The 13,125-nt window shown below is 37.7% G+C and overlaps 1 protein-coding gene across 3 annotated transcripts in view; it reads left to right on the forward strand.

Moving 5' to 3' along the window:
• The window catches only part of zdhhc14 (zinc finger DHHC-type palmitoyltransferase 14), a 22,135-nt gene continuing 9,010 nt past the window's right edge, over positions 1 to 13,125 (forward strand). For all 3 annotated transcript variants that reach the window (XM_043219059.1, XM_043219060.1, XM_043219061.1), the window contains exons 1-5: positions 1 to 254; positions 3,789 to 3,949; positions 6,031 to 6,189; positions 6,299 to 6,436; positions 11,475 to 11,523. In XM_043219059.1, the coding sequence (XP_043074994.1) occupies positions 1 to 254; positions 3,789 to 3,949; positions 6,031 to 6,189; positions 6,299 to 6,436; positions 11,475 to 11,523 (761 nt within the window). The remainder of the gene's footprint in view (positions 255 to 3,788; positions 3,950 to 6,030; positions 6,190 to 6,298; positions 6,437 to 11,474; positions 11,524 to 13,125) is intronic.

Here is a 13,125-nt window from a genome sequence, read left to right on the forward strand (position 1 = left end):
ATGACAGGCAACATGCATCTTGGGGTAGAGGAGCCCATCCGAGAGTGCCAGTACAATCAGATCTGCACGCATAACTCCTCGCCCATGGACACTCCACACACCAAGAAGAAAAAGATCAAAAGGAAATGGCAGGTTTTTCCTGGCAGAAATAAGTTTTACTGCAACGGCCGGATCATGATGGCAAAGCAGACCGGTGTCTTCTATCTTACAATGGTTCTCATTTTGGTGACCAGTGGCCTGTTCTTTGCCTTTGAGTAAGTACACTGAACCACTAGATTTAGTTTGTTCTATCTACTCCAGACATTACCAAAAACGATATATATATATATACAAAAGGCTCTTTACAGGATTTTTTGGGATAATGATGAACCCTTAACACCCATGGAACTTTTGCGTTGCACAAAATATAGTGGGAAAAGGTTATTAAGTTCTTCACACTAACAAGTAATGGTTCCCTGGGGAACCCAAAAGGATTACTTAATAGCATTGCTGTGAATAGGAAGCTTTATTTTTAGGAGTGTCCCATGAGAAAATACCTAGAAGCACTTCTCAGTAATACCATGGTGTGAATCCAGAAATCATTCAATGCCAATATCACCAACTCATAACATTACTGTACACTACAGTGAGTTGGAAGCGGTCATTGTGATTAGCTACTGACGATAGCGTCTGAAAATGGGTAGTGCTTCTATCCCAGATGCAGTTTTTTTAATTTTCAAGCTTCATTTATACCTGGGAATTTAAACGGCAATCGAATACAGTCTGTGATCCTGAAGTGCGGTTCCATTCAAGCCAGTGCAGTAATTTAGACCCTCTCACTAAGACCGAAGGACATTTACAAGTGGTAAATCTGGTGTAATAGAATTACTTCAGGCCACGTAACTTCCAACACACTGCAGCTGCAAAGGAACCCCTTGTGTTTTATAGGTCAGGTGAAGTTTAACTAACCCAGAGTCGAAACTATTGACGTATAGCATTTGGATTCCTGACATTTCCGAAGATCTTCAGACAAGAGGGCCTTGTGCTCAGGGCTGTTTTTTTTTTTTATTGGGAGGTGTACAGTTAAAAACGCAATGCTCTGCATTACTCGAAGCATGTAGGCCCCCACTGATTGTCAGAGAATCTCTTAGTGAGATCCTGTGGCGGCCGCTTTTAAGAAGGGGACGTGTGGAGCGGAGATTTTCCAGTGTCCCATCCCCCATCACCGAGCCCCATACATTCCATACCACAACTTCCAAAACATAGTCGTGGTGCGGCCCTGTTTCCATGGCGACGGTTTCCCTTTCCCGATCTTTGTGTTCTTTTGGAACAGCCTGTGTCTCCTAGGAAACAACATGAGGACCCAGCCCACAGTTGTATTTTTCTTTGCTCTAGGGTTAGTCTTGTCATGCTTTTCGAAACGGTACTAAAGTCATTACAGTGCTTTTGTGATCCATTAAACACCGACAGCTGAAACCACGGACGGAAACACATTATCCGTGCTGGTGAAAGGCAGTTGGTTTGTTGCGCAGTTCAGCACAAAATGTTTACTCGTAAATCATTTCGAGCAAAGAATGATGGTCATATTGAATGCAAAACAGCCTTTTGAATGCATTCATCTTGCGTGTCATAAAAACAGGAAAACGTTCCAGCAATAACTGAAATGAAAGCAGTATGAGCTTAAACTGTACTTGTAGGTAGTTATATCTTTCTGGTAACCCTGCACATGAAATGCATCATAAAATTATTATGTGTGCCATAACAAAGTTAAACACTTTATATATAACTTGTAGAACTTTTGATACAAGTAATTATTAGTGGTTTTACAAGCAAGCAATTTTTTTTTTTAGCAAGGAGGCATTCAATTGATCAATTCTCTTTAAAGAGAAATAATAATAAAAAAGTTGTCTCTTGATAAACAAGCAGATTAAAAAACATACGTATAGAACAAACAGTGTGGGATGGGATAGACAAATCAGTTTTGAGTTCCTTGACACATCTAAATTCAGCAGCACTGTTTCTCTAGTCCAGACTTTTGAGATCAGAAACCTCAGTCTGCATTTCTTACATGACTTGATAATAGACTGCAACTCTTGCCGAGGTGAAAGTCCCAGTGTGTCTGGAGGATGCAGCGACCCTGTAACCTCTCAGTCTGTCATAACAACCTCTAAACTGTTCCTTGGAGACCACTTCATAAGGACCCTTTAGAGCTGTAAAGCTGACAAATGGCATTAAAAGCAGTGGTAAACACAATATAGCATTCTTAAAAGGTCCCTCGGGGGATTGCTATTTTAACATGCTATAGTCGATAGCATCTGACCATTTTGGCTAATTCAATTGCTCTGCGTGGTTGTGCTTAGCCAATTCAGCAGCCATCAGATTGCAGTGCAGACCATTTTTTAAATGTTTATGTCTTGGAGTCTGAATACCGTTAGATATTACGGCAGGCGGATTTTGGGCCTTGTACCACAGACCATTTGCTTCTGCCTCAAAACAGATGGCGGTACATTTCATTAACTTCTAAGTGTACAAAACAGCTAATTGGGATTAATTTTTTATATTTCTATCCCGCAACCCCCCAAAATGCACAAGATTTAGATAATTGTCATGCAGCTTATTCATTTCTGAGATTTACACTGTTATTTTATCACTCCTATGTTTGATGCCAAGCTGACTATCACTTTGGATGAAACGTCTGCGAAATGCATAAATGTATTTACTATTGTTATTTATTTAAGATATGGGTAGCAGTTTATTTTGACGTGGTTTCATTAATAACAGTAAATTATGCATAATTGCACTAACTAACCTTAACCCTGTAGTAAGTACATGCGGTTCATTAAGGACATTATCTTGAAATTGGGGGGTATTTTTAGTCATTTTGGTGGCTCCAAGCCCAAGATCATTTCTGACCCCAGTACTTATTTTTGTAATTACACAGTAAAAGCTTCATCTTAAAATAAAGCATGGCCAACAGATGTTCCTGTACACAACTATTAAAATAACCGTACACATCCATTTCTAGCCGAAGAATGCATTAGCTTAATAGAATATGATTTTAATTAGCGCTAAACCGACATGAGTTATAAATCAGCCCGTATTTGGCTGACTGTGTTTGCTCATATTTTAAATTAGCATTGGATTTCTTTCGTATCAGATCCGGAATCTACCAACAACCTTGTGACAATGAATAATTCACCAAGTCTGTTTGAAATTTTTTGGTGAATTTTCAGCAAACATTCTGTAAGACAAGTAAGATTAAATGTTTGCAGCTATCGTCTGGTTTCACGGACAAGGCTTAAGCCTAGTATCAGACTACAATGTTAAGTTTCACCTTCGAGAAACTTAAAATATAACAATGCCTTTGTTTAGTCTCGAGAATTGTTTTCACCACCAAGACATGTTTATCAATATTACTCAATGTCCTAATTGAACTTTTAGCTTAGCTTTTTCTAAGCACTGTCTATGAATCATAAACTATATTGTATGTCATATATAGGGGTTGTATGCAAGCGCAACCTAGTTGTAGGCTGCTGTAAACTAACCAATTTCAGACAAAGTATTTCCTATGCTTTTTAAAAAAAAAATCAATCAAGCAGTGCTCAATTTATTACATATTAATAACACGGTTATAATGTAATTTTTATAGCTGACTATAAAGGCTTTAGTTTTTGCTACAGACAATTAAAATGAGGTCTTGTCAGTTTTTGTCGCTTCCCCTTCATGTCTCCTGTATTTACCACTGGTGGGATTTTCTTAGCAACGCAACACGACCTTCACAGCCAGTTTTTCCACTCCCTCTTTTCCAGCTGCCCATTCCTGGCATCGAACCTGACCCCTGCCATCCCGGCCATCGGAGGAGTGCTGTTCGTCTTTGTGATGGGAATGCTGCTCCGAGCGAGCTTCAGCGACCCGGGCGTCCTGCCCAGGGCCACACCAGAGGAAGCAGCCGACATTGAGAGGCAGATAGGTGGGAGGAAATGCCAAGATGATCGCTCTTCCTGTCTGTCTTCCCTCGTTCTGTTCTTTTCGCGTTGAGCTGAATGTGCAGCCTCCGGTTGCAGGTCTGTAGAGTGCGCGACAGAGACTTCTCAGAGTAAAAAAGGAGTCGGAGAACATTTGATGTTATTCTCTCTTCTCGTTTGACATGAATAATGCATGCTCTCTCTCAGGTTTGCCGTCAGCCCAGAGTAATATAAAATCTGCTGAAATATTCATCCCTAGCAAAGAATCACGGTGTCTCGGTGTATTTGTTCGTGTTATTCAGCCTGATAGTTTAATCAGACACGAGCTAATGGTTGTTCATAGGTTGATTTGGCTGTTATTAAAGGGCCGGCAAGGAACGTGCCTGAAGATTTAACAGCAATTTCTTACTACATTCAGAATTTAACGGTGAAATCGCTGCAGGCCAAGCCGTTTTATGCCGTAACACTACTAATTAGCGTACATTTTCCACAGTGCGCATGTTGATTTAATTCACCGGCGTATGAATCTGCCGGTTATAATTGAACGGAGTCACCGCTATAATGAGTTTGCTGGTCTCTCATTGAGACCGACTTTAGTGGACTCCACTGGTGAGAAATTGAAATTACTGGTCCTGAGCCAGGAAGTGCACTTTAGCTCAGGTTTGTCGGCTACGGGATTTGGAGTTATGTGTCCCTGCTGTTCGTATGAATAATGCAGTAGCAAGTAAACACTGCTGTGAGGCCCAGCGGCGCTGCGTGCTGCTTAGAAGACGCATAGCGTGCTGAGGGTCACATAAGATGCGAACCCGTTAAAACAATAGTTTACTCAAAATGAAAATTCGGTCATAATTTAGCCTCACTTTCATCCTTAAAGCCCATGCGAAGTCGTTCTGTGGAACACGAACGGGAAGATTCGAAGAACGTCTGTAAAGATCCGGTATATGATGATAATAAAAGGACCGTAACATTTGTCCATTATATGACTTGTGCGCGGTTATCCAAGTCTTCGGAAGTCATATGATGGCTTTGTGTGAAGCACAGACTGAAATGTAAGTTATTCGTTTCAGTTATCTTCATCCTGACAGCAAATATTGACACCACAGGCCGAGTTCTGCTGGTTCTTATTGGCGACCAAACGTCATTGCTATTAATAGTGCATTTACTACCGCTTTAAAGATTTTGTTTTTTGATAGTTGATAGTTTTGTAATACTTTAAAAGTGAAAGTTATCTATGTTTGTTGTGTAATATGGTATATTTTATAGTATGATTTGGAATAAAGGCCATGTCAGGGTTTTGCTCACACTGTATTTTAAGGCTCCAGTTATTATCATTAACAAACCATTAACTGTAACCTTGCCTCAATAATCTCCTTATTAGCTACTTATTAATAGTTAAAAGGCAGTTTTGGTTTATAGGATTAAGGATGTGGAATATTCTCATACAGAAAATGGGCTTTATAAGTACTAAAAAACAGCCGATATGCTAATAATAGTTCTGCACATTTTTCACAGTTTCAGTATCTGTAACATGCTGCCAATTCATGCTTCATTTAGTAAAAAAATGCCATAAATATAATATATAAAACGATGTCTATTCTGTAGCCGTTGTTCCTAGGGGCAGGTAAGGTACAAAGGTATACCTTTTCACTTTTGTACCTTAGGGGACCTCCCTTGTGTACCTTTTTTCTCTGATAGTGTTGTAAAATACTTGAGTATTTTACTTATCTCAATGGCATTTTCATTTTCATCATTTTACTTGTTTTAAGAAAAATGCACTTAATTTAGTACCCCCCCCAACCATAAAAGTATCTTGATTTAAGAATTGTTTTTGACTAGAAGCAAGGCAAAAATACTATATAAAATAATCCGCTTACACACTCATGAGCTATACACATTTTAATAAAGTAAAGGGAATTAGACTCAATATAATAACTCTCTGAAATGCCTTTTTACAAACTGAAGGACACGTCTAAATTATTATTAGATGCACAGCTCTTTTAAGTGACCTAACATAATAGGAGGTTTTTCTCTTCCGTCTGTTTTCTGTGAGGTTGCACGTCTGAACCGGTCTGTTCTGCTTTCACAGATGCATCCAACGGCCCTAGCGGCCCAGGCTACAGACCGCCCCCCCGAACCAGAGAGGTGGTCATTAACGGTCAAACGGTCAAGCTAAAATACTGTTTCACCTGCAAGATCTTCCGACCGCCGCGGGCCTCACACTGCAGCCTGTGTGACAACTGCGTGGGTAAGCGTCTGTGTGTACTCTGCGTGTCTGCAAATACGTTTATATAACAGTCAGCATCATGTAAAGAAGAGTTAACACACGATTTTCCCGGCTGTGCGTTCCTCCTCAGAGAGATTTGATCATCACTGCCCGTGGGTTGGCAACTGCGTGGGGAGGAGGAACTATCGCTTCTTCTACCTGTTCATCCTCTCACTCTCCTTCCTCACCATTTTCATCTTCGCCTTCGTCATCACGCACGTAATACTGAGTAAGAGCGCCGATCGCCTACTTTCTTACATAACTTCACCCTTCAGTCCCAAAGCACATGACAGATCTTATCGTACCTTGTCTTACTTTAACAGCAGCGTTCAGCAAAACAACTCAACCTTTTGGCTTTTTCTGAAACCGGGATTTGACGGCTTCGGGTTTTTTGGGGATTGCAATAGAAATGGCTTTTGATTACAGTTACAATAGACCATTCGAGGATTTACCGCTCGGTCTTGCACGTTTGTGTAGTTTATCGCCGATGCAACCAGCTTTAAAGAAAATCATAATTTTAAGGTTAGTGCATCATAGTCGCATTAAGCTTATAAAGCTAGTTTACGTTTTGTGACAATTAATCAAGCTGTTGAGATTTGCTATATAGGACTTTTCGCACAAAATGTCTGTTTACAATCGAAGTTGGACATAATTATATAATCAAAAAATTGCTAGTTGAAGTATACATTGTTTTACATTAGTACACAAGTAAAGTTGGATATAACATCTGTGCAATTTTGTATAGAGTTTATATCATTGAAACATTTACATTTATAATGATCGTATAATCGATCCTGCCACTGAGATTTGATGTTTGGTATATATTTCTTTCATGTGAGTATACTTAATTAATGCAGGAAAAAACGCCTTATATTTTCAACTTGGCCAGTAATATAGTAATTTTTCAACAATATAGAACATATAGCTTTCCGAACATATACTGGATTTATTTGGGTAAGGTTGGCTATACATAAATGTTATTAATTAGTAGTATATTAATTCATTAAAATTGTTATTTCGTTATGTTGTGATATTGAAAATTATAAAGCATTTGAGACTATGATTTGTCGTAGTGCCAGTTATTATTTGGTGATAGTACAGGGTTAAAAAATTTGATCAAGTTGCAGAACTTTCTGCTTGTTTTATATGCCTGGCAACCGTTTGTGTCTTCTCAGTGCAACTAGGCAAAATAAAGCTAATTTACATAATCAAATATACTGATTATTTATATAAAGAACTTTTAAAGGGCAGAGTCCCATGCAATAGTCCTATTCACTGTTCAGAGCAATGCATTGCAAGTAACAAGAGTTATGCAATTAGACAAAGTGACAAAATGTACAAATAAATTCTGAGTTACTTTTTCAAACAAGCCAATAACTTTGTTTTCCCTTTTTATTGACTGACTGCTCTCCTGTTTAGAGAAATGGGGACTGATTGCAGAGATGCTGTGTGCGCTGTATAAACCCTATCTTACTCTAGTGACGGACTAAATATGAACGTGCATTTAAATGATTAAAAATCAGTAAAGTAAATGTGTTTACTGCTGACTTTCGATGATCCAAATAATAATAAGCAAATTTTGTCTTTATATAAGTACGTTTTTTTCTGCTGAAGAGTGTTGAACTTTCTTCTGTTGTGTATTATTCGTGCAATCTTATTTTTCGTAAATTAAATTTAACGTATTTCGCGAACGCAATTTTCATATTCATCATCCTTTCCAATCAAAATGCTTATTACGAATGCAAAAACGTGGAAAATGTATTTTAAATTATAAATGTATTAATTTTTCAGTGTGCAGTGACCTTAAAAGGTTGCTTTATTTTGTCATTAATCACTTACCCTGATTTCATTCCAAGCCAGTAAAAGCTTTGTTCATCTTAAACTATATTTTGGATGAAAACTGGGGGCTGTCACATTGACTGGCAAGTAATGAACAATGTCAAGGTCTAAAAAAAGTCTGAAAGACATTGTCTGAATGCTCCGTCTGCCATCAGGGGTTCAATCGTAATTTATTATGAAGCTACAAAAATAATTGTATTCGGCGATTTGTCACGTAACATGTAGCTTCATATTATTTTACAGTTGAACCATGGCAGATGGAACATTGAGATGACGTCTTTCATACTTTTCTGCACTTTGACAGTTTGTGTTTGACGGTCACAAGCCTCCATGTTTTTATCCAAAATATCTTAGGTTGTCTTCCAAAGACGAACAAAGCTTTGGTGATTAATGACAAAGTTTTCATTTTTGGGTCGAGTAACCCTTTAACACAACACTGCAGTGCATTAAAAGTAACTTCCCCCAACACTGGTCGTGTTCAACTTACAAAACAGTATTTGCACCAACGTGCCCCTTTTGAGACTTAGTAGGTTCTTCATCACTGAAATGTACGGTTCAGCTTCCCACCATTGATCGGCTCCTCCTCTCAGCTGTTGACTGGCAGGAGGAAACCATGAGGCCGCTGACGAAGCAGTTTCCTTCCTGGGTGAAGTGATGGAGAGCTCGGCGCTGTTTACTGCACAGAACTGATCAATCGGGCCGTGAGGGCAGGGCACTCTGGGGTTGCTGTAGTGACAAATGGCTCCTGTAAGATGTTTATTGGACAGGGCACATTCAGTGCGGCTTTATTTACCCACGAATCTCTCCTCAGATGCCCTCCAGAAACCATTAGCATTAAACACAGTGGCTGACTTTGAAGCAGTCCAGAAGGTGATTGCATTGAGAGTGTCAGGACAGTGGCTTAGGGACTGGTGCACCGTGGGACGGTGACGGCGTCAAATTGTAATATCGCGGTGCTTTCAAATAAACATGACACTGAACGATTTATGTACTTACCAAAATGCGCATATGATGTGGTAGCTTATATATTACATCATAGCATTATTTAACACTAGAAGTGCGCGTTCAGTTTAACTTAACAGAATTTTTCTGTTATACGTTACAAGTATGTTGAACGTTTAATGTGCGTTTTTATTTGTTCGTGACATACCCCAGTAATCGAGGGGGCGATAGAGTTCTTTTAATATCTGTGCCGTTGAACTGGATGCGTTAGGATTCAGGTAGCTAGCTATGAACAGTAACTTTAACTTGAAGAGAACTTAAGAATCTAAAAGATGAAGAAGTTAACAAGTTACATAAACACTTAGTTACGTAAAGGTCGACTGACATAGCAGAGCAACATTTTGAAGATAATTGCTCAACCGTCACAGTAGCAGACCTGAAAGAGGAAAAAAGACCATGGATGTTCACCGTCGCCGTGCCTCTTGTGGCAGTATGGCACATTTTAGAGCAGAGTAACACATTCAGGAATTGAACCTATGCAATCACAAGCTAAAAGAGTTGCTGTTTTAAAATCTGTACATCTAAGTCTATATACCATAGTGTTTTCATAACTAAAACACGGGCATGAGCATAAATATGGGATACCCTGATTCCACAGTCAACAGTACAGAGAGGTCTTAGAGAGGTCATTTCCTGCAATGCATGCTTCCGGTGTTAATATGGTCTTGAATGATGATCACTGAACGATGTCTTGAACTACGAATCCAATACGGTCATATGACTTACATTATGCGCAGTTATCGCAAAATTACATTTACAATTGCGCAATAAATGCAACGCATTTTTCAGTGCTTTAAATCGAAAAAAAGAACATTTAAAAATCTGTGGTTGCGGATAGCTACACTTTTACCAAATAAATTCCTCCATGCGCATCAAAAGAGTCACGTGACTGCGCTGTGAGATGGGATATCTTGAACAATCTCGTTCACACAGCAACTATATGTTGTTATGGTCATTCTGAAATGGAGGAACAAAGTATTTATGAATAATAACCATCGCTTTCCCAAACAGCTGCATCGGCCGCATTTATTGTGATTTGTCAGCTCGCTCTGAGGCTCAAGTTGGCTGTATCATATATGAAAATTATTATACTCAGTGCCTTCTCCTCTATTCTTATTGATATTTAGTCACCCAATTTACCAGGATTTTGTTCTCTTTGACTCGTTGGATGGAAACGCTGCTTTATTCTCATAATGTTTTATGCGATATTCCAGTTTGGCGCATAATTTTAATTTAAATCACTGGATGGAAACATTGCTATTCGGAGCCAGGTTTACTAACCGCCTGCTCCAGCACAAATTGTCTTTTGGCGTTAAAATAGTCATGTCAGGATTTACTAAAGATGTGCAGTGAAGAATTAGTGCTGAAAAGGTGTGGCCACGTGTATTTTTTCGACTCAAAATTTGTAGGAGGAGAGAATTCAAATGAATAACCCAACATCAAATTAGTGGTATTTGCACCATTATTTATTCTGGCAAAATTGTAGACTTAAGATGAACTGAACTGAGCATGATGAAGACATCACTGAATCAAAAATGTGTCAAAGAAAATTGAGTTAACTGTTCATCACTGTTTAGCTGCTTTGACACAATCTGTATGTTATAAAGCATTATATATATATATATTCTTAAAAATAAAGGTGCTTTATAATGCCATAGAGGAAACTTTTATTGTCTAGACAAACCTTTCTTATTTCAAAAGGTTCTTTGTGGTGAAATAAAAGTTCTTCAGATTATAAAAAGAAAGAAACAGCTGGTTGAGAATGTATTACAGTTTTAATATTTAATGTTGGCAACAGGTTGACATCCATGCAAGGAAAAAAAACCCTTAAATCTTCTCGTAATATGCATTTGTTAACCTTATTTGTTTCGACTCCCAAATGATTTGTTGAACAATACATGTTTTCAGACCCCTCTGGTGATTCAACGATTTCAATTAAAGCAACGCTTGTGAGCTTTTAACGCTTTTTAACATCTACTAACTGTATTATCACAAATGTGTAATTACAAAGTGCATTTAACAGTATTCTTGAAGCATAATGACATATAAAGATGTTTAACTGCATGCAATGTACGTTAAGAAAAACATATTTGAATTACATTATTAATTTTAAATAACATGCAGTTCGGTGTCTAAAAGTGCTACGTTCAGGTCATATTATTTTAGATTATGCTTTTTTCATAATACGCAAGGAATGCTCGCACGTTTTCTTAATTAACCTCAGCTGCTAATGTGGCATCCATATCCAAATGCCATAAAACTCTAAGATTTCGACCGCTTGCAAAACATCTGTAAGACAGCAGCTGGTAAATTTCTTCTTCCAGTGATTATTTCCTCAATATGCCGCCTGCTTTTTCGTTTGAGACTTGCGTTTCATGTTTCTGTGACAGCGTTTCTTTGTTACATAACCAGTGCTTTTCCTGCAGGATCCAACAGGACTGGCTTTCTTAGTGCTCTCAAAGACAGCCCTGCTAGATATCCTTTCACTAAAGTGTGTGTGTGTGGGAAGAGGCTGTGCAATAGGAGTCTATTTCTGGTTTTCACACCTCTGGAACACAATTGCAGAAAAGCAGCCCACACTGACTTTCTCTGCATCTTCACTGCTGTGTGTCTGCACGTACCTCTCTCTTTTCAATGGAAAGAAATATGTTATTAAATACGGTCTGTGGGAAGTCTTCGCTTATCCGAGATTGGCTTGAGGAGGAGAGATCTTCTGTTTGATTGCACAAATATGCAGACGAGTGATTTGTATTAGCAAAGGGACGTCTCGCTGTCTTGTTCATTAGCGAGAGCGGCTTCCTGCTCACGGTCAATTATTGCTTTATGATAGACTTACTCTCGTGAGCAAGCGAGTCAACACACGCTGGCGGCAGCTAAAACCCGCTTTGCAAGGTACAAACTGCAAATAGGTTTTTAGTTAAAATATGTAAATATTTTTTTAGAATGTGTTTGAGTAAACATCTGACAATTGTTTTCTTAATCAGTATTTTGGACTTATATTTGGAAATATATAAATATTAGTGCTGCCAAAGTTTTTTTATAAGTATTGTTTTACACTGAATCACAATGTAACATTATTTCAACCAAATTTCAACGTTTTTTTTTCAAAAAACTTATCTGAATCCTTAAAAGTAGACACTTTACTTAAATTTAATGTGCTTTCTATAGACATAAAGTCATGTTTGTACATTTCTTTCGATGCAGACATCTTGACATCTTCGAACCCACATGTAAATATTTTCAAAAATATTTAAATTCTATAATATAATTTTGGAAATAAATGACATAAAATCGTTAAACTTTTATATGAATATATTTCAAATTTAATATAAAATGTTAATTTTGTTCTTGTTTTCGGCATAAACCTTATAAAATTTTCTTAGGTTTATGCTAAATTTATTCTTTGAAAAAAAAAGTGCGCTACCGTTCGATACTTAAAAAAAAAGAAAAGAAATTCAGTTTCAAATAAATGCTCTTCCTGTTCCTGTTTCTTTTAATCAGAGAATCCTGAAAATTAGTTTTCGAAGTTAACAAGAAATGTTTCTTAATCATCAAATAAACATTAGGAGACTGAAGTTTTGCATCACAAGTAAATTAAATGTATATATTTAATAAAATGTATAATATCGTATAGTGTTATAATTGGTATGTAAATATGTTTTAATTTTTCAGATTTCACAAAGCATTGATTTAAATAAATGCAGCCTTGGTGGACGTAGAGTATATTTCTTAAACAATAATTTAAATAATTAAATAAAAAGTGAAAAAAAAAAAATCTGAATAATCATTGGCCGAAATCAGCGTTGTTTGTTTTTGCTCTATTAGCGCTTGCAGAAAGCCGGTGGTTAGCGGTTTTTTGTCTATTAAAGGTTTGTGTACACTTTCAATTAATTTTCTGGAAACAGCGATTTATCAAATGACAAAGAAAAGAGGTTTAACCAGGCAATTTTCCAGAAGTGTGGTGTAGCCGAGCGCTCTTTCAGCGTTTTAAAGAAAGGATTCTGATGTCTGGGTTGCAGTGCTTCCGTCAGGCAGCTCTTATAATAAATGGATGGAGTAATACATGTATAGATTTCT

This window comes from Puntigrus tetrazona, chromosome 20 (assembly GCF_018831695.1).
Source record: "Puntigrus tetrazona isolate hp1 chromosome 20, ASM1883169v1, whole genome shotgun sequence".
In the NCBI taxonomy this organism is placed as follows: Eukaryota; Metazoa; Chordata; class Actinopteri; order Cypriniformes; family Cyprinidae; genus Puntigrus; species Puntigrus tetrazona.